This window comes from Saccoglossus kowalevskii, chromosome 3 (assembly GCF_978046115.1).
Source record: "Saccoglossus kowalevskii chromosome 3, keSacKowa6.1, whole genome shotgun sequence".
NCBI lineage: Eukaryota > Metazoa > Hemichordata > Enteropneusta > Harrimaniidae > Saccoglossus > Saccoglossus kowalevskii.
In genome coordinates, this window is record NC_140643.1 from 21,706,592 (window position 1) to 21,729,490 (window position 22,899).

The window sequence follows — 22,899 nt, forward strand, 5'->3', positions numbered from 1 at the left end:
AGCAGATTGCATGAGTTGTGTCACTAGGTGGCGCTATCATGATATAGCAACAATTGCTCAGAAATCATAATAAGAAACAAATACATTGTACATTAATCTTTGTCAATCCACTGTCACAGTGACAAGTTTTCTGAATTGTTATCGGGTACCTGAAATCTACTGAATTGACTTACTCGTATATAGTGCTTTTGTTGTTCCGTTATAAAATCAGGTAACTCATGTTGTATCCATGTGGAAACTAATGGTTCGGTACCTAGTTGTATTGGTTCCATATAAATCATTCCACATCTGTAATCAAAATTATACAATTGTCATGACGTGTGTAATAATGTGAAATAGTATGTCATCCATCCTTGTCGTCAGTGGATAAACGATAAGTGTTTGTTAATTAATTGGAATTGTCTAGTTAGACATCAAAATGTTTTCTATAATTATTATTCCATTAGCTGTATTATTTCTATGCAGCAATAGCTTTGATGTTTAGTTTAGATTATTCATATTTCTATCATACATTATATATGACGTTATTACCACGATCAGTGATTTTCAGTTTTTACTCAACAAATTTTGTTATTTTTATGCAAGTCTTCTAAAGGAAAGTGCAGACTATACACAGGATTAATTTGTGAATTTGTGATCGAAAGAAGGAGCTGGTGGTGAAAAAATTAACACTTATGCAAGAGAACCTTGTTGTCTGTCATTAAATGCAGTAAGATATCTCACACACACACACAGAGATAAAGTACTGCATTGCTGTGTATAAGTCTGTCATACGTTCTTGTTGTCAGCAGACAAATGCAGTTAGATATCTCGCATACCAGTGTTGTGGTTAATTTGCATAACAGAATATATCAATTACAATGCAGCACAATGCTTTGAGAGAACCCTGAAAATACTGAGGTTTTCTCAGCATGCTGTGATTAATATGAAATATGTAAATTTGAAGAAAAAAAAAATATCTATTCCAATTACGTTCACAATACTGGCCAACATAATTTTCACACTGTGATTCTAAACAAATTTTCCAGTGAAGTCATCATGTATTAAATATGAGCATCAAAAAAACTGGAATTTTATTTCAATTCATGCATTATTTATCAGTATCTAATATATACACTGATTTAAATTTATTCGTTTCGAGAATAGTATGGTACGTGATGACAATACTAGATAGCTATCTTATATAATAACAATGAAATCAAATTACTGAACGAGGACAGGATTACAGATGACATAACAAAGCCTTTTTATAGTCCATGGCGGTGACTTAAATAAAAGAGCTTTATACTAAGTCTGAATTTGATTGCCTATTACATGCTTTTACTTTACATTTAAATTGTGTGTCTACGCATATTTAAAAAAGAAACATAAAACATCAGAAGCCTCAGAGGCATACTGAGACAAGCAGATAGCTATTTCGTAAGTGCGTTTCTTTTTCTTTCCACTCAAATTGCCGATGCAGGGTATAATTATATGTACTAGTATTTCAGCAGTGTGAATCTAAAAAACGATCGTATTCATCTCATCACAAGTACACTTTAAATCATGTGAAAAACTAGTGCATCGTAATTACTGTTAGTACAACTTCCTTGGGTTAATGTGTTACACATGAATGCAAAAAAGTGTTGAAAATAATTGAAACTGACAATGTATGGTGTCAACGTATTGTAGCAAACAGTTACATCAGTCTATATGTGCTTGTAACAGGCACAATTATGTTGGCTGTACTCACCTGCTTACTGTGGCGGGTGAAGCCTGCTCTAAATCGGCAGGCTCAAATATCATATTTTGTTTGGGACTCATCTGAATAATTTCACCACTCATCAAGCAAAGCTGCAATAACAATTACACAGTTGTTTTAGTAATAATATCAACAGATATTTTGTCATATTAGTAAAAATAAAAATATATCAATGAAAAAAAGAATGATGTATGGTGAATTCCTCATTTTTCAATAAATATTATATACACTACAAAGGACAATCAAAATTTCTCAATTGTTGTAACAGCCATATTAAGAAGGTTTGGATCCAATTGATGATTATATGTCATCTTCTCAATCTTTTCGCTATTATGGGTTAATGCCATAAAGATATGAAAATTTGCATTTTTGCACTGGTTTCTATGGTAAAATTATATTTTGATATTTCAAAATTTTACTCAGTTACATGGAAATGAAAAACATACATGTTATTCTATCCCATAATACAATGCTCATATGCTCAGTAAAATGCTCAGTAGTGCAAAACTTAAATTTTTATCCCATAATACACTGCACAAATGCTCATTAAAATGCTCAGTAGTGCAAAACTTGGATTTCTATCCCATAATACAATGCACATATGCTCAGTAAAATGCTCAATAGTTCAAAACTTGGATTTCTATCCCATAATACAATGCACATATGGTCAGTAAAATGCTCAGTAGTTCAAAACTTGAATTTCTATCCCATAATACAATGCACATACGCTCAGTAAAATGCTCAGTAGTTCAAAACTTGGATTTCTATCCCATAATACAATGCACATATGCTCAGTAGTTCAAAACTTGAATTTCTATCCCATAATACAATGCACAAATGCTCATGATTACAAATTTGTAATTAAATTATTAATTATAATTTTAAATTAATATTAAATTAATTAAACTGCCTCAACTCCCAAAATGTCTATAATCCATGCAGGAATGAATTAACATTTTTAAAAAATAAGAAAGTAAGAAGCAAACCTTTTTATTGTCGTCTAGGACGGTATTCATGTTTTCGATCCAGACCGCATCCACAGGGCCATCAAAGATTATCCATTTTCTATCCTCTGACGTACTGGAGGCATGTTCACGAAAAGTATTTGCTAGTACGCCATCTGACCACTCGTGAGAGACCGGGTCAAATCGACCGTACAGCTGACCCATCGTAACAGCTTTAGGGTTTATGATTCGGTATTCAACCTGAAACACAATCATAAATAATTAAAAATTGTTTTCAGTCTTTTCAGCATTTTGGAAAAGTTCTAAAATCAACATATCACAGACTTCATTATAGTCATTTTTATTATTTATAATGCTTTTCAATGACAATCTCACAATATTTTTCATATCTCAAAATATTCTGGAACTTAATTTTTATTATTATTTTTATTATAAGATAAAAATGTGGTTAAAGTTTTGAGTGGCATCATCATAGTCAGCAACATGTCACACCAATATGAAAGTGAGCTACAATGTTCAGTATTATCCAGTGTGTATAAATACATATCTACTAACCCTATATTCATCCATTAATTTTTTCTTATCCATATCACCAATAGCAGCAGCCAGTGCTTTAAATGCTGATGTTTTACCACCTAATGTATCCCCAACTATCATGAGACCATGGCGCACTAAGATCATCTCATAGATCTAATACAAGACAGTGAAAACACATCTTCAGTGATTTGAATTTATTTCAGTCACAGTTTACAGTAAATGTGATGCAGTTTGCAGTAAATGTGATGCAGTTTGCAGTAAATGTGATGCAGTTTACAGTAAATGTGATGCAGTTTACAGTAAATGTGATGCAGTTTACAGTAAATGTGATGCAGTTTTAATACAGTAAATGAGATGCAGTTTGCAGTAAATGTGATGCAGTTTGCAGTAAATGTGATGCAGTTTACAGTAAATGTGATGCAGTTTGCAGTAAATGTGATGCAGTTTGCAGTAAATGTGATGCAGTTTACAGTAAATGTGATGCAGTTTACAGTAAATGTGATGCAGTTTGCAGTAAATGTGATGCAGTTTACAGTAAATGTGATGCAGTTTACAGTAAATGTGATGCAGTTTGCAGTAAATGTGATGCAGTTTACAGTAAATGTGATGCAGTTTGCAGTAAATGTGATGCAGTTTGCAGTAAATGTGATGCAGTTTACAGTAAATGTGATGCAGTTTACAGTAAATGTGATGCAGTTTGCAGTAAATGTAATGTAGTTTGCAGTAAATGTGATGCAGTTTACAGTAAATGTGATGCAGTTTGCAGTAAATGTGATGCAGTTCACAGTAAATGTGATGCAGTTTACAGTAAATGTGATGCAGTTTACAGTAAATGTGATTCAGTTTACAGTAAATGTGATTCAGTTTGCAGTAAATGTGAAGCAGTTTACAGTAAATGAGATGCAGTTTACAGTAAATGTGATGCAGTTTTAATACAGTAAATGAGATGCAGTTTACAGTAAATGTGATGCAGTTTTAATACAGTAAATGTGATGCAGTTTACAGTAAATGTGATGCAGTTTTAATACAGTAAATGTGATGTAGTTTACAGTAAATGTGAAGCAGTTTACAGTAAGTGTGATGCAGTTTACAGTAAATGTGATGCAGTTTACAGTAAATGTGATGCAGTTTACAGTAAATGTGATGCAGGTTTTTCAAATAAAGTTACATTGATCAACATAATGCCATTGTGATATTCTCTTTATCACCTCTTATTATCATTATCACATAACCACTAAATTCTGACATTGGATTTAGAAGTACAATACATTGAATTTTTCACCAAAATTGCTGCAACTTTAAATGATCCTCCCTTGAAGTATGAATTCAGATCAAATAATCTGTGGTTGAATTCTGTGATATACATCAGAAGTGTTTAATAAATATGGTTTACATCAGCAGTGGATATAAATTTAATGAATAAAACATACTGCAAATCAACAATGAATAAATTTATAAATTAATATCTTAGCACACTCTTGACTCATTCATTGTGTAATTTTATCAAAATCCTAAAAATATAAATAATTGAATTCTGAGTATAATATCTAAATTCAATTAATAGATACAATGAATAATTCCCAGACATAATAAATATTAATTTTTTACCTGGATGATCTTTTCAATAAACCATGGTACTGCTTGTAATTTCATTTTCTGTATGTTTTCCACTAAAGCAGCCTCTAAGACTCCTCTGTCTGGTTTAGGTAACTCAACTTCGGGGAAAAGATCCGAAATGATGCCTTCAAAAAGTGGGATATCTTGAGATAAGAACTGTAATATAAAAATGAAAATTAATAAAAAAACAAACATTTATACAATATTTCAACATCACTTCATGTTCCTCTGGTGGAATTCCTACCTTCTGCATGTTCAACATCACTTCATGTTCCTCTGGTGGAATTCCTACCTTCTGCATGTTCAACATCACTTCATGTTCCTCTGGTGGAATTCCTACCTTCTGCATGTTCAATATCACTTCATGTTCCTCTGGTGGAATTCCTACCTTCTGCATGTTCAACATCACTTCATGTTCCTCTGGTGGAATTCCTACCTTCTGCATGTTCAATATCACTTCATGTTCCTCTGGTGGAATTCCTACCTTCTGCATGTTCAACATCACTTCATGTTCCTCTGGTGGAATTCCTACCTTCTGCATGTTCAACATCACTTCATGTTCCTCTGGTGGAATTCCTACCTTCTGCATGTTCAACATCACTTCATGTTCCTCTGGTGGAATTCCTACCTTCTGCATGTTCAACATCACTTCATGTTCCTCTGGTGGAATTCCTACCTTCTGCATGTTCAATATCACTTCATGTTCCTCTGGTGGAATTCCTACCTTCTGCATGTTCAACATCACTTCATGTTCCTCTGGTGGAATTCCTACCTTCTGCATGTTCAACATCACTTCATGTTCCTCTGGTGGAATTCCTACCTTCTGCATGTTCAATATCACTTCATGTTCCTCTGGTGGAATTCCTACCTTCTGCATGTTCAACATCACTTCATGTTCCTCTGGTGGAATTCCTACCTTCTGCATGTTCAATATCACTTCATGTTCCTCTGGTGGAATTCCTACCTTCTGCATGTTCAACATCACTTCATGTTCCTCTGGTGGAATTCCTACCTTCTGCATGTTCAACATCACTTCATGTTCCTCTGGTGGAATTCCTACCTTCTGCATGTTCAACATCACTTCATGTTCCTCTGGGCCGGAATCCTTCTATCCTGCATGCTACCTTTTCCACCTAAGCCGGGCAGTCCATCCTGCCCCTCCCCCAGGACCCTACTCTCCCCAGCCTGTACACACCTGCGTGTCTCCTGGGTCGCGAGTTCCTCTCCCATCTACTAACTCTCCTTCCTTGGGGGTCACTTCGGTCATGTTCAGTCTTCTCATGCCCTCCGCTTGGGAAAAGGACTCCATCCTATTCCCCATTATAGGGTTCGACGGCCATCTGCATGGCCACCTCCCTACATTTTGACCGTGGCAGTGTGTCCTTGACCCCAACTATGACAATGACCTGATCGAAGGGGCCCCTTGCCCAATTTATTTAAGGTACTTATTGTTTATATTTACAAGCCTTATTTTGACTTGTTTTCAATTTTGTAGTTGTTTAATAGATTGATTTTACAGAGTGGTTTATTTTACATGTATTTGTATTTATTATTTGCTTTTTCATTTTTTTTATCTCAATAAATTGCTTGGTTGTTATCCCTTATCTTGGTTGTGATGTGCATTTACAAATTACAGAATATTAAGCGCGAGGACAATATTTTTAATATTTTCATTGCTTCAGAATTTATGGGCCCGTCACACCATGACGTTCTGGCTAGCGTTCTCTGGCGTTTGAGGAAACGTTGGTAGTCGCCCAAAGTCGCTGGGACAGCACCAGAAGAGCGCCGTGAGAACGCTAGTGAACGTCGGTAATCGTTGCTGATCTTCGGGAATCAGCGGAGAACGCTGATCCCAAAAAAAGTTTTGAACATGCACAAAATTTCTCATTTGAGACCAGCGTTCTTCTACGTTTATTTTTAAACGCTGTTAAACGTTAAATAACGTTCTTTGATCGTTTTGCTAACGTTCGACGCATTCGACAATCGTTAGTCAATCGCTGCCCTAGCGTTACTTAGTTGTTACCAATCGCTTGCTTTGCAGTGATCAACTCACTAGCGACCTGTCAACGACCGCTGTACGTACCCCTAGCGCACATAAAGCCTGCGACTAACGTCAAATTAACGATCTAACGTTAGATACACGCTCAACACGCCCACTTAACATTTAAAAGTCGATACGTTAGCACACGTAAATGATTTCCAGGGGTATCTTACTTGGTCGCTCATTACACGTTCCTCGTGCATTAGGAACACGCTAGTCATACGTTTAGGCAGTCATTAATCGAACGCTGGATGTGTCTACCTCATTCCAGAACGCTCGGAAATTGGGCGATTGGAACGTTTAGAGAACGCTGACCAAAACATTATGATGTGACGGGGCCTTTAGCGAATTTTCCACATTCGCAAATTTCTTTAAAAAAAGTTATGGAAAAGTTTGACAAATAAGAAATAAATTACCTTGGGTAAGTTGACATCATTAATAGATCTAAGAACCAATTTATCTTCAGCAATATCTGGATATTTTAGTTTGAGATTACCAGCAGCGGTCAATACAGACTTGACGGCTCGCATACCGTAGTCATAGTGATGCTGAGAGGATAACTATAAAACACAAACACATTTATCAGCATTTATTATTTATTTACAAATGAGCACACAAAGGTCAAGCTGTCAATTCCTAGTACTGCACCACATGTTTTTGTGAAATCACAAAATTAGCATTATTATTTTTAGAATTACCAATCATCATTAACACTTTGAGTGCCAAAGTCGGCTTTTGTCTCCTTTCATAAAATAATTTTTTTCATATTTTTAAAAATATTTTGATATCTAGCCAATAGGTAGTTACAACAAAGAAATTATAAAAATATTTATACAAATTAGCAAAATGTTGCCGCAAAATTACATCTCGAGTTTAGAAAGAGTGTGCTGGCAAAAATTTAAATGTTAAGACAAGCATAGTGAACAAGCCCAGATGATTAAATCTATCAGAACTGGACAGACACGTACATTTTTGTACATGATAGTGAAATAATTAAAAGTTTGTTTATTATTTGTTTGTTTATTATCTTGTGTAACCATTTTTGTAATTTCTATAAATTATGTTTGGACCCGTGTTGAAAATGGGTACTTACTTGTTCTGAGCAAAGTCGGTACGTAGCAACAATTTTAGCAGCCAGCGACCTTGCATCTACGAACCCCATAGAGTATAAACTGATTTCGGCAATCAAGGCATAGTCGGGAACCATCATAGCGACAGTACGGAATAACACCTACAATTAAACACAATAATAAAAAGTATGTAGTAAAATAATACATTTGCCGTTCATACAAACGGAAATAATAACAGCAAGTGTGGAAGCACTCAGTTAATGGCTGGCTTTTATAATTGGGCCAGTCTATGGCAGGAGAAACTGAAATAGATTTTGTTTAGAGTGTTTCTTGGTTTAAACATGTTTCAGCTCAGGCTTTACTGTAAACTATAGACTATTTGGTCAACAATAATTCCTAAGATACATAGGTGTTTATGGTCTACATTCAAATGATATTTTGAGTAAACAACACAAAATCTGTCCATGTGTTTACCATCTTTGTGGCATAGTTGTCAAATGTGTATAAACTGATAGGTGAAAAGGTCATATTGTGGTGGTTGGCAGAGAGAGCCATAGTATTTGCTCTATTAAAAGTGAGTCTACAACAGAAGCACATATGAATGAAAAATCACACTTGTCATTAAAATTATTATTTTGAGTATAGACACACCTTGATCTGTAAATTGAGAGAATGTACTACTGATAAAGTAAATATTTTCTCGTTTCATGAATTACTGTACATACTTTGAGATTGTCAGGCAGTTCAGCTCTGCCTGCATAGCCAGGATTCATCGTGATAAAAATAGTACAGGACGGATCTAACGATATATCTGTTCCTTCAAATACAAAGGTCTGCATCTGTTCTGCTATAGCTCTCTGTATACTCTGGATCTGTTGGGCTACCACTGATAACACCTGGTAATGAAAGAGACAATGGTTTGAAAATCATGTGTGTAATAATGTGGAAAATAAGTAGAGGGGTTCGGGATATTGGAATGATGACAAACAGTACTGTAATGTAAGGTAAACACATACTGGAATGGTAAAGAAGTAGCAAGCAACATAATACAAGTTGACAAAATAACTCGCGCGAAGCACTCATTGGTCAAAAGTTTTTATACATGACATTGTATCAAGATTGAACACGTCTTCTTTCAGCTTTGCATATGAAGGCAGAAATGGCTTGAATGATTACAGTTGTGTCTGTTTGCCAATAAATGTAGAACAAGTGAGTGATTATAAAGTTCCAGTAATATACATGAAGGCAACAACCCACCGAGTGGTAGGCAATCAGTATTGGTTGCTTAGACTCAGAAATATTCATTATATGTATCTCTTACCTCAAGTTCAATTCTGTTGAACTCATCAAAGCAAGCCCATGCTCCAGACTGTGCTAAACCTTTAAAGAATTTGCCCATGGCTTTATAATCTAAACCATCTGAACAGTTAAACACAACACACTGAAAAATATAACATATCAAAGAACATTAAGAAGATTCAAGCTTAATTCAAGATTACATGTCATGTTTGTCGTATTTTCGCTTTTATTAACAGGATATAAGAATGAAAACAAAATTGGGATCACCAGACAATTTCATGATGCAAGAGTTCCAAATATCATGGAAAATGATCAAAATTGGCATTTTTACACCGGTTTTTAAAGTGGGATTATCTTTTCATACTTCAAAGTGGACATGAGATTAAAAATGTATATTATTATTGTTATGAATCTGACTATTGTGAAAACATCACAACAAATTAACATATAAGTTCAAAGAAGATAATAGTTATCTCCCATAATGCTTTGCATACATGTGCAGTAACATGCTCAGTAGAGCAAAATATGGTTTGTCTCAATCTGCTCAGAATTCCCAATTTATGCACGATTATTAATTATAATGTGTGATTTTTACAATTTACTTACTTGTTTAGCCATGGCTTTGGCCAAATCCTTGCAGGTTTCAGTTTTCCCGGTACCAGCTGGGCCTTCCGGTGCACCACCCAGATTTAATAATAAGGCTCCCATCAGGGTACTGTAAACAGACACAAAACATAGCAATATGAATAATACAGAAGTAAAACAGCCAACTATATATATGTTCCTATATCCCATATGAAATCAGGGGACTGTTTTTCTGACAGCTGGTGCAACTAGATTCTGTGTAATCTGTTGCATGTAAATAAAATAGGAAGTTTCAAGAAAATTCACTTTGTATCAAAACCTGTAGAGGTCTTGACAGTTGAGAAAGTGGATAAACACCATCACATTGCAGTATTTGCTCTTTTAGAAATACATCACCAATAGAACATATAAGCTAAAAATTACAATTATTGAATACTGGATTACTAATATTAGACATACTGTAAAATACTTTATTTTAGCTTGAGCAATTTTTGCTGAAAAGACTTTTGGGGTGTTTTGTGTGAAATTTATTTTCACTGATTTTTCACAAATCATTCCTTCAGTGAAAATAGCGAAAATTAATTCCAAGCGAAAATAAAGTATTTTACAGTATTTTGACCGTATACACTACTGTGAAGCAAATACAAACTGTAAAATACTTGTGCGAGAATTTAGTTACGTACTAAATGCCATTAAAATTCTAAAACACAGTTTATTATATGACCATAGTAAAGTGAATGTCATACAAACTTACCGATAACATCTATCAGTGAGAGGTGTTATGACCAGTCGACTGGTATTTCCTAAATATTCATAACCATATGGGACAGTTGTGGTGATCATTCTAACCATCACAGAGCTGTCTTCCCAATAGTATCTCAGCTGACTGATCCACTGAAAGCTTGCAGGATCTGATACTTTAAGTTCATTGAGGCAGAACACCACATCGCGTGCTATAGTGATAGAAATGTACAATAATAAAACTGAGTAATATATTTCTATAATGTATTATCTGCAAAATACCAACTCTGAATCAGATCAGCCAATGTATGGTGAAGATAACCTTTTCACGACCAGACTTTCTCAACCAAACTTTTTTCTTATATTCTTTGCTATTTCTGGAAATGAATTCTAATTTTGGAGCCAACAGACAAATTTTGTGTAAATTTTCTGTTTTTACTCAACAAATTTTGTTATTTTTATCCCAATCTTCAAATGGAAAGTGCCGACTATAAACAAGACCATTTTGTGAATTTGTGATGAAAAGGGGGAACTGGTGGTGAAAAGGACTGACAGATTGATAGACCAATCGAATCATAATCACATTTTTGGAATAAAACTGGGACTAATTTGGCATAACAAAACAAATTTATCTGATTTTGCTTTATCACAACTCACCGTGTACATCAATGACAATGAGAGCTTCCAAGGTGATTCTATTCATAGAAGTTAACTTTCCTCTCACTAACTTCACAGTCTCATCAATCTGCTTATTACACTGTTTTAAATAAACAGCCAATCCATTCTTCTTGCATATAGCCTGTAGAAACAATAAAAAAATCACACTGTGTCAGCATTGTTTTCCTAATTGCATACTTATCCTGTAAGAAGTTGAACAAGATACTACCGTGCACATTAGGGAAATAAAGTTTAAGAGACACAGGTAGCTAATATAATTTTACAAAATCCAAAAGTTTGTCGAAGTCTGAATTATTAACAGTGTACCTGAAGAATTCTTTCCTTCAATATTTGCTTATATAATTTCTGAAGTTGATTAATAAAAGTATGTAGCAACTTTAATATTAATATGTGATAACATGTCATGAAAACCCCTGAATGGAATCCATATATCTTTTCTACTGCGAGTAGGAATCCACCGTCCATCCTTATAAATCAACAGAATAAAGGAAAATATTGTGCCTGTAATACCTTGGATGCATCTATAGTCCAGTGTATATTACTAGATGCTAATATCACCTGACCAGGCCAGTTTAACACCCACTGTGTACGTGGTGTATTACAATAAGATTTAACAGCCTTGGCCATCACTTCACGTATACTTTGTTTCATTAAAGCCTCCACCTGCAAAGAAAAATGTCAGTGTTTACTTACTGCAGGAAATACTGCGTTAACCCAATCAACACTATGATAGACTATATTAAGTGATGTAGATAACATTTATACATTTACTGCGACTAACTACAAATATTCGTAACTCAGATTCAACTCAATTTTTTGCGAATTTGATTTGGCAAATAAATTTACTAAATTTCAATATCCACTTGGTTTGAATTCAGTATATTTCGTTATCAACTTGGTTTTAATTCAGCGCTTTTTGTTATCAGTCAGTTTCCACGAAAGTCTTGAAATTTGTTACCCAAATTACCCAACAATCATGTATTGTGTCATTTGTCTATAGAAATAAACAAAAACAATCTGATTAAAATTGATTGTAGATATAGGCCAGTGATGTAGATCATTTTTCCAATAGGTGGTTACATTGAAAAATAGGCGGGCACAGCTAGTAAAAGAAGGGCTGATTTTTACACACTCTATTACAAAAAAATAGCAAAAACATTTTTTTCTAGCTGGTTACAAGGACGCACTAGGCGGGCATTGTGCCCGGGTACCGCCTATGATCTACATCACTGTATAGGCTCCAATTTTTTTTCTAATTTTTACATTTTTGCCATTGTTATTTTTGTTTATTTATATTTTTTCACTTGATGTTATTAACTTATCATAATACCATATCCCGGTCACCTGAACTATGCCAATCAAGAAAAAATAGATAAAAAAACTCAATAACAGCAGGTAAAACCAAAAATATATTCAGAACTAAACCAAAAACAATAAAATAATAATATAAATATAAAATTTAAAATAAGAATATATAATCAGCTTGCGCAAAATCCTAGTTGAGAAACTGCATATTATAATCACGTACATTATAAAGCACTGAGTTTGTGACAAGTAATACATACCTGTATCAGCCATTTTTCCACCAAGCCATGGGCATCTGCTGGAATAATCTTATGTACGAAGTCAACTTTTTCTTTCTCTGCTGATTCCATGGCAGTGATTTCTTTAGCATCTGTAAATGTGAGTTTTGCGATGCCTTCGAAGCACTTTTTCAAGTGCGGTTGTACGCGCAGTGGATCTTTGGTTTCTGATAGTATCTCAAGTAACTCATCATTGGACAAGAAGAAGAATCTGGTGATAAAGTAGAAAGTGTGAGAACAGCATATCTGTTTTTTGTTTTTTCATTTGAAAAAGATTATATTTTAATTATTGATTTTGAAAAATTATGCAGATTCAGCATGTATACCACAGGCTTAATTATTGTTCAAAACAGCCACTAGTAAATTATATGCAAATGAAGTCATCACAATAATTACAACAGGCTTAATTAGCACGTCTTTCTGGCAAAGCGAGTGTTTGCATTAAGGTGTGCTGTACCTATTTGTTTTACCATCAACTGTGGTGGATGTTTTGCACAGTGATTCGTATAAGGTACAGGAAATAAGAGAACACTGCCACAAATATGGAACATGGTGGTAAATAACTAAGCACAAAGCACAGTATTGATAAATCAGGTTTTACACATGACTCCAGAAAACTCCTGAAACAGACATTCTTTTATGTCAACTGTTGTAGATGATATTAGAGATTCAGGTATGTGCAATTATCTAGGCATTTTGATTATGTCAGACATAATCAAGGCTTGGTCTTTTACTGTCACTATATCACGCATACTCGCCTTGCAATCAAGTAATTACAACATAATTTCAATACGTTTTCTCAATTTATTCAAACAGTACACACGTCTTAGGATTATAGAATTATTTTGTCACACAAATGATACTTTGCATATTTTTTTTACTAGCATCCTCAAGTAGTTCTGGTTTAACATGATTTAGTTTGTCATCAGTTTATTAATAGGATAAAAATTATTTACATAATTTTTGAAATGTGGGAAAAAATACAAATGTACCGCCAAAGTCAAAATCCCCACCTGATTGCCAGTATTCTTTTTTTTTTTCAATTGTATAAATTCATGCATAATTAAAAAAATTAGCATATGATTTTGTAACATTCTTACCTGGGGAAGAATAGTCTCTTTTGTTCTAAGTAGTCATTCAAACCTTTCTGAATGTCTTCCAATAGACTCTCAGCATGCTGTAATTTCTCCAGCATAAGTGGCTGGGAAGTCACCACAAGGGCCTTAGTATCCTTAACAGCATTCACCATTATCTCTCTCCTATAAAGACATTCATACCAAAACATGTGGTCATTTTTGGGCACATGAATGGTGTGCCTTCAGACCATTTTGGATTGGGTCAAACCAAAGCCCCTCAAAATGACACTGACAACAAAATTATTGTATTAGCTTTTCACGATTAAAATATTGAAATGGTCAAATTATAATTTATTTATTTATTCATTCATTCATTCATTCAGCTTCAGCAATACAGTGCATTTGTAGCCTACGTATATAGATATTGATGTACACAAACAGATTGCAAACACTTACGAGTAGTCAGGTACAAAAGAAAAGATAGTTTTAGTTGGGGTACTGTAGAGAAGGAAAAGTTTAAGTTTAAATTTAGCAGATTTGAGGTTACAGAGATATTCTCTGAGTTTAATTTCACTGGTTTGTGAGGAAACAATACATTCTATTGTTTCATTGTAAGCGAAAAAAGCTAAAAAAAAAAATAAAACCCAGCCAATAGTTAAACCCTATACAGCATCTCACTAACTTGACACATCAAGAATACTGTGATTGTTTTTATGTGCACTGTGAACAGCACATGAGGTGAAAATTCTCAAAACTAGAAGCAAGCCTAAGCCAAGCATGGATCCAAGTTAAATCTGTAAACTCCTTATTCTAAGCAGACACGCTAACCATTATACCACATAATCATAATAATGACCTATAGATATAAAGATGAACTACTAATTAGTAAAGAGATCGGTGAATTCATGATGGCTAGGGGAGAGCGTCGGAAATCAAACGGGCGGTGCACTGTGGTCATTACCGCGATGGAGGTCGGCGCTCTCAAATTTTATGCAAATTTATGCATAGATGCCATGACGCTGGCTGATCGTGGTCTACTGCGATAGGCCCGCACAGCAATTCACACTATATTGTCAATACCATTAATGAACGCAAAGAACTGGGAAATTAAAAGGATTACAAAGTTCCAATGAAAAATTAAGCGATCCAGAAAGACGTAGAAGATATGATCAATATATGATCAAAATATGATCACATTATTTTGAGAATATACATCATGCATGGTCTCAGAAAATGTTTAGAAAGATTAATGTTTTGCGTAGACCAAATATAATCACGCATATGTATTTTAATACATTGATGAAAGGTGGCATTTTACATGAACAAGAACATGCACTAAGAAGGAAAAGCAAGCCAAAGTCAAAACTGGTTGTAATAGTGGCAGTGAATATTGGTACCATATCCTGGGGACTAAAAGTTTCCTTGACTGCATCACACATGATTTCCATATAATTTATTAGTTGTGACCATTGTAAAATAAGTCATATTTTAATGATCCAGCATACAATAACTGCAAATGTTGGTTCACTTTCACTCCTATTATTTACTCTATTAGAAGTGCTTCTAATAGAGTAAATATGGTAGGTATTATTCTGATATCATCATGCTTACCAATTACAATCTACATCTGTAAACATTGCACCCTCTACAGGAATCTGCCTTCGTATATCTTCAGAGCCGAATATTGGTTCCAAATACAACCAGGCAGCTTGTACTTTAAGCCAGGAGTCTAAGATTGCTTTGATACGATGCTGAAAAATATAATAACCCAAAATAATATAATAGGAAAAACAATATACTGTAGGATACTTGTATCATTGTCAGATGTGTACAGAATTTGTACAGTGTATCTCTAAGGTAGGGAGTATTTGTATGATGCCACGCAGAAAATACTAACAAATAATTTTGCATATCTGAATCTAACATAATGAAAACCAAAATAGGAAAGTAAGCTGACAAGTCTGTATTGGATATGTGATGGTACTACAAAGTGATTCATTTCTGCAAGCGGTGAATTTTCTAAAATTAGGTGAGTTTGAAAAAAAACACAAAATACTGCAGAAGTTAATATTTCACTGGAATCCTGAAGATAGGAACTCGCATTGACCAGAATGAAATATTTATTGTACAAGTAATTGCCTTTTATGTAGGTCATCAAATCGTGAATTTCTATTCTATAGCGAAAATTGAATGATTCACGCATTATCAATTACAACCAACTCACCAATCTTTCTTCCCAGACTTTGACCTCCTCTTCAAATGGTGCAATGAATGTAGATCCTCTCATAGTTGTGGTTTTTACAATATGGTCCTCCAGTAACACTTGTACATCATCAATAGCAGACAGTATACTAAGGCCGGTGTCTTTGTATGGTACAAAGTTAAAGTGAACAGATTCCCAGTCACCGGTCATCTTCACCAGTGCCTACAAACAAACAAATGAACAAAGTTACCATATACTGATAGTTTAATAACTTGTTGTTTATCACTAGTAGTAATTTTTTGAGTTTGTAACTATGCGAATAAATTTAGTTCAGTTACATATTCATCTTTGTTTTCTCAATTGTTTGTCAAATTTTAACTCTTCCAAAAATTGTTTCAGAGTTTCACATCAGTAAACAAAACATATGTACAGATCTAAATAGTTTGATTACCTTTTCCAGAGCGTATTCCTTGCTAGCCTGAGAACTTATCTCAGTCAAGTCTTCAAGGTATTTCTCAAGTTCCATTTGCAGCATATCAATGAGTGGTGTATCCTCTTTTGGTTTCAAGTTAAATCCAACCTAGAAAGAGTAAAGCAGTCAGAGTAAAGATTTATATGGTGTTCAAATCAGTGATATTGGCAAATGTGGTGTCCAGTCAGTGACACTGGCAAAAGTGATGTCCAGTCAGTAATTTTAGCAGAGTTAGGGGTTTAGTGGGCTGGAATATAAAGAAAATATTCGGCAAGTTTAATTGTAGTGTGAATAGAATAGAATAGAATAGAATAGAATAGAATAGAATAGAATAGAATAGAATAGAATAGAATAGAATAGAATAGAATAGAATAGAATAGAATAGAATAGAATAGAATAGAATAGAATAGAATAGAATAGAATAGAATAGAATAGAATAGAATAGAATAGAATAGAATAGAATAGAATAGAATAGAATAGAATAGAATAGAATAGAATAGAATAGAATAAAGCTTTGTTGAAGTTGTAAAGAAAATGTTCATTTCTTTTTTGGTAGGGAAAATCAATCATATTATATAATATATTATGTCTGCCATTAGTCACATTACCTCATACACTTAATTATTAGACTGACCTTTTCTGACATAGCATCCCAGTGTCTCTCCTTGATGCCCGGATTACACAGCGCATTAATTAACGGCATATTTATCTTGAATTTCTCTAACTTAGCTTTTATGGTAGCGGCTGCCCTCATAGGACCCATCATCTCGGGATGAGCAAATATCTTAGTCAGTTTATAGCTGGTACGCCATAAGTTTTGAACCTAGAAAATAAAAACAATTTACAAGGATTACTTGAATTGTGAAATGATAGATGTAAGAATTCATACCTATCGTGTAACAATGTACCAATTCAATTTTTCACATGTAATGACCATTGCGGGTTAATTTGCACAGGGGTTGGTTAAGCCAAATCAAGCTGAAACCTTTTGGGTCATCAAAATTTCGCTTTAAAATGCAGGAAACAGCGTTTCAGAAGGTCTATATTTCAGATCTCACCTCCTTATGCAAAATTGTGTACCTCTGAATACATACAATTCACTGTTACATTCCATTAATGCAAAAGCAAGGTTTGGAATGCAAATAATCCGGAATGGCCATAGCATGATAAAAGTGAATTGTAACCAGGTTACCTGGTGCCACTGGAAAAAAAAATGCTTTACAGCTTAACAAATTATTTCTATCCATAGTAGGGTACAAATATAAGTACTGAGAGATACAGACACAAAGACATTTTAAGACTAAAATGAAGCCAGAATATGATTTTGCCATTTTGTGTGATCAAGAATGAAATATAGGTCTCAGACCACCATATCATCAGCTGCAGTCATCAACTACCATTGTACCTATTAACCAACGAGGACACTCTTAAATAACAAACACTGTATGTATGAGACATGTGTGTGTTGTCTATAATGTTTATTGAATAATGACCTGCAGGTCTTGGCTGGACTATCAATTTGCGCTTCTAAGCTAGTTGTTTATCTGAAATACTTTAAAGTAGAAAGACTGAAATTTATATTAAAGTCTGTTTCGATCTATTTTGGAGGAGCTTCTGCGGTGATAACTTAAACAGGTGGCTTCAGAAAATCAAAACAACATTTACATATTTGAAACATGTTTTTTTTTTGTCTAGAAATATCCCCAAGCATTAACTTCTTCATCTAAAGAAATTAATTTAATGGTCTGAAACCTATACAGGCAGTGTATATTTAAAATAAAATACCATGAAGACACATGCCAGAAATTCTGATTAAAACATTGAAACACTGGAGCTTGCAGAACATAAACAAAAAATTGAATACACACCTCTTCTTCAACTTCTTCAGCGTTCACATGCAGCAGTGGACCATTCATCCATTTGTCGTACATTTCATGGAATTTGACAGCGGCATTCCAGAGTTTATCATATGGTTCTTTAGCATCCTTTATCTCTTCCAACTGTGCATATGCGCTTTGAGCACCAGTCTCAAGTAACGTCTCTTCTCGGTTCACAGCAGCTTTCTGTAGAGAAAAATAAAACACAATTTTACTTTAGATACTTCCAATTGCTAATTTTAATAAGTAAAACCTATTGTAAGGTAATAGTACTCCAATCATAAAACATTCCGAGCTGCCTACTTACACAAAAGAATGTTTTGTATTACATGTATTTCTCAATGAAACTTTGGAGCAACATAATTTCATTTTACCTACCAGATTGGATCAACATTTTTTGAAAAAAGTGCAGGAAAAAATATCATATTTTCTTTATCAGAAAGAAGTGCATGCCCAATAGAGCACAAATAAAACCAAAATTATATTTATTCCCAAGGAAGAATTATTTGTGGATGTTAAAAGTCAGTAATTCAGAAACCATATAAAATTGCACCTCAAAAATATGATTGACGAAAAAGAATAACATTAAACCTTTTGAATGCCTAATTCCATATTTGTAATTTTTCATATAATAGATAACTCACATTTAAAAAAAAAAATGTGGATCACAACTATGCACGCTGTAGCTAATGAAGAATTATAAATATTTGGTCTAAAATATTTATGAAAAAAAAACGTAAAAAATTTACAAAATGTTGCACCTAAGTGTTCACTATCATTCATAACACCTGCCATCTCACCTCTTTGTAGAATTCTTCTAATTTTCGTGCTATACCATGCAGCTGCTCTAGGTAGTTATTCGCTTCTGACATTCTGTCTTTGAGACGGAATTGTTTGACTTGCTGAGCCACTTCGTCTATTTGTCCTGAGAATTTGACTTGCCAATCTAATAACTTCTGAACTGCGATGTCATGCTCCTTTTGTAGTTTCATCTCACTTAAGAGAAAGAAAATGTTAGTAAATTAAGATCATGGCATTGATCCCATTATTTTGTGTGTGTGTGTGTGTGTGTATAGTAGGCAGTCAGTGTTATATCAAAAAATCTACATCTTAAACTCAATGTACAGCCTCAAACAGTGTCATAGAAATAGAGGGATAAATTTGAGTAGTCTAGTTAGTAGATAGTTGTATATTAAAATTAGAATAAAATGCATACATTTAAAAAAAAACATAATAACCATGTACTTGGTAGTCTTCAAATCTGAATTGATCATACATCATCTTATGATCAAATACATGTACATTTGAACCCGGGAATCTGAATATATCATACATCTTATGCTAAGTATTTTTGAGCCCAGCAATCTGAATTACCTGTTTCTGATTATGGGTAACACACGTTCAGGCCATGTAAATGTGTTATCGTTAAGGAGTATATCATCTTTAGGCAGGTATGCATAGTCCATTAAAAACAGCAAGTTCTCAGCAGCTATCTCAAGTTTCTCCTGAAATACACCAATCACAACATCAGAACTGAAGAAACCATTGTCCATATATGGTTATGTTAGTACCTTATTTGGGGTAGCATACATGAGATAATCCATATATGGGTATCAAAGAACCTTATTTGAGTATCATACAACAAGTGTGAGATTATCGGTATATGAATGCAGTAGTATAATTTTAAGGTTTAATATAAGCATGCATGTGTAACTGAGAAAATGAGATTATTTTCCTGACATTAGGAGATATTTGCATTTGCAGGGCAATGAAGGCATGTAATAGTATGAGATATTTTAATTGGAATAAGAAAAATACACAATGTTGATTATATTAACTAATTTCTAGATTTAAAAGTCAGACACTAGGCTGCATAGAATTCATACGATTTAATATCCATAACCTAAAATAAATAAAATTGTTCCAATGTAGTTCATTTTTAAAGGACAGAGAAAAAGAAAAAAGCATGCAGATCTTATCAAAAAGTTCACATTGATAAAAAGAAGCATGCACTCATCTGCCAAGACTGCACAGAGATGGCACTCAAGATGGCACAATATAATAATATAATATAATATAATATAATATAATATAATATAATATAATATAATATAATATAATATAATATAATATAATATAATATAATATAATATAATATAATATAATATAATATAATATAATATAATATAATATAATATAATATAATATAATATAATATAATATAATATAATATAATATAATATAATATAATATAATATAATATAATATAATATAATATAATATAATATAATATAATATATAATATAAGAGGTACAACAAAAAATATTGATGCTTTAAAAGAAACATCAAAACACTTTTACTACATTTTAAATTGATTCTGAATCTCTTTGACTTACTTTCAATTGAAGTAGTTCAGTAACTCGGAGGTTGTCAGTGTACTCTTGTAACTCAACTAAGGCTTGCGTGGTTTCAGGATAGGATGTTACTTTCTTGATTATTAAATCATACTGTGTACAAATACTTCGGTTGAATTTCCGACTAGTCACAACTATCTTATTGATCATTAAACCGGCTAAATCTCTAGCCCTCTCTATCAACCACTGAAAAGAACAAGAAATTATGAGAATAGAATTATGATTTGTATGAATTTATAATAATTTTGAACCAGCAATATGTCCTTGGGTATGACAAGTTTGTAACATGAAAGTACAAATAAATGGCCACTGATCGGCCATTTATTTAGATATTCAACAAACTGGTAGGAGTCATTATACTCAAATGACCGCCAGTCAGCCATATTAAATTGATATACTTGATAAATGCAATTACCGGTACTGTATGTCCTGTGTTGTCAATTTTCATTTATTTGCATGTACACAGAAAATATAATAAAATTGCATCAAATTAAATGAAATATCTAAACATACAACCAAAAGATCATTTACCTTCATACCAAATTTGAATTATATCTAAAGTTTTATTCACACATGGCCACCATGTGTCAAACAAATCTGATAGAATCACAAAACAAATTGAAGTGCATACAAACTAGTATGGAATCTTATCTTCTCACCAACTTTGAACAAAATCAGTCAATGGTCCTCTCAGAAATTATGACAAATGTACACACAATAAAATAATAAAATGTCCAATTTCACACTGACATACATTCAAATAAATGTAATACTAATAAAAAAAATGTATGTGAACTGGGGAAGACAGTTGATACTCAATCTGATTGATATCTAGGTATTGGTTCCAATTTTTTTTTTTTTTTCATCTTATTTTTTTTATATATGTCAATTTTGTTAGTTTTACCTGTCGTCATTCAGTTTTTTAATAAGTTTCCTTTAATAAAATATGATGAATTAATAAAAAAATTGTAACCTATACATACATCATATTCTAATCTGATTGGTCAATACTTACACTATTGATGTCATTACAATCCAATAAGAATAGATGCATAGGTACATTGACAGGAAAGGATCCAACTTCTGACGCCATCGTTTTAAGCTTTTCAATTTCTCTGACATAGTCCCTGAGATGCTGTTCTTTGCTTATGAATTTCTCAACTTTGAGATCAGACTCCTTAGATAGCAGGTATTTATACGGCTCATATACTGACTGGTATCTGCGAAGTGAGAGAAATAAAATGTGTATTACATTAAATATGAATTTACAAACATAACATTACAAGTCATGAAAAAGCAGTGAAATCAACATATTAGTTTGATATGTAAGGAATTGCAACAAGTTTTTGAAATTAATTCTAAGGGAATGCCATGAGGTGATCAAAAGAGAAAAATAGCTGACAGTGAATTTTTTAAAGTATCCAGTTAAACCAGGCATAAAAATGAACTTGGTCTGCTGATTCGTGACTTGTGAAGCTTTGAAATGTAGGGGGGGGGGGGGGGTATTCTGCTAAAATCTAGTGGGGGCGCTGTTCAAGATATGCAAATTCAAGATCTGAGTTTATACATTGATAAAACTTTCCCGGAGTTGTATTTTTCCATCTGGTATTTTTTTATTTATCATTGATTCAATTAAGCATGAGAGATCCGGAAGCAATGAAACTGTATTTTCATAAGGATATTGTAAAAAAAAAAATCATCACTTTATAAATTTTTACAAAAAAAACATTGCTCACTACCGAGTACTCTTAGATTTTTTGGGGGTCTTGCCTAACTGCTGACTTTTTAACCGGTATATACACATCATATACAATCACATGACAGTGTTGTTTATGTATTGTTGATTCATGTCACCCTGTGTACATTTATAGTTACAATATAAAGTGAGTAAAATAATTGTGACTATTACTATAAAGTTACACAAACCAGCATACACAAAGATCAGTCTATTTTTTTATCTGCGCTAAATTTCCATGCAAATATTTTTATTTATTTTTACT

At 33.3% G+C, this 22,899-nt stretch overlaps 1 protein-coding gene across 1 annotated transcript in view; it reads right to left on the bottom strand.

The window, feature by feature from the left end:
* Window positions 1-22,899, bottom strand: part of LOC100376541 (dynein axonemal heavy chain 3-like) — a 118,864-nt gene that overhangs the window by 62,339 nt on the left and 33,626 nt on the right. Inside the window, exons 12-35 of the mRNA XM_085497361.1 lie at window positions 21,915-22,119; window positions 20,882-21,085; window positions 19,860-19,990; window positions 19,286-19,481; window positions 18,477-18,671; window positions 17,243-17,431; window positions 16,588-16,716; window positions 16,158-16,358; window positions 15,545-15,684; window positions 13,958-14,116; window positions 12,840-13,068; window positions 11,785-11,937; window positions 11,254-11,395; window positions 10,610-10,808; window positions 9,877-9,985; window positions 9,293-9,412; window positions 8,697-8,867; window positions 7,995-8,132; window positions 7,318-7,461; window positions 4,852-5,016; window positions 3,262-3,396; window positions 2,728-2,946; window positions 1,733-1,833; window positions 174-288 (exon numbers count right to left, since the gene is read on the bottom strand). Of these exons, the coding sequence (XP_085353487.1) occupies window positions 174-288; window positions 1,733-1,833; window positions 2,728-2,946; window positions 3,262-3,396; window positions 4,852-5,016; window positions 7,318-7,461; window positions 7,995-8,132; window positions 8,697-8,867; window positions 9,293-9,412; window positions 9,877-9,985; window positions 10,610-10,808; window positions 11,254-11,395; window positions 11,785-11,937; window positions 12,840-13,068; window positions 13,958-14,116; window positions 15,545-15,684; window positions 16,158-16,358; window positions 16,588-16,716; window positions 17,243-17,431; window positions 18,477-18,671; window positions 19,286-19,481; window positions 19,860-19,990; window positions 20,882-21,085; window positions 21,915-22,119 (3,889 nt within the window). The remainder of the gene's footprint in view (window positions 1-173; window positions 289-1,732; window positions 1,834-2,727; window positions 2,947-3,261; window positions 3,397-4,851; window positions 5,017-7,317; window positions 7,462-7,994; window positions 8,133-8,696; window positions 8,868-9,292; window positions 9,413-9,876; window positions 9,986-10,609; window positions 10,809-11,253; window positions 11,396-11,784; window positions 11,938-12,839; window positions 13,069-13,957; window positions 14,117-15,544; window positions 15,685-16,157; window positions 16,359-16,587; window positions 16,717-17,242; window positions 17,432-18,476; window positions 18,672-19,285; window positions 19,482-19,859; window positions 19,991-20,881; window positions 21,086-21,914; window positions 22,120-22,899) is intronic.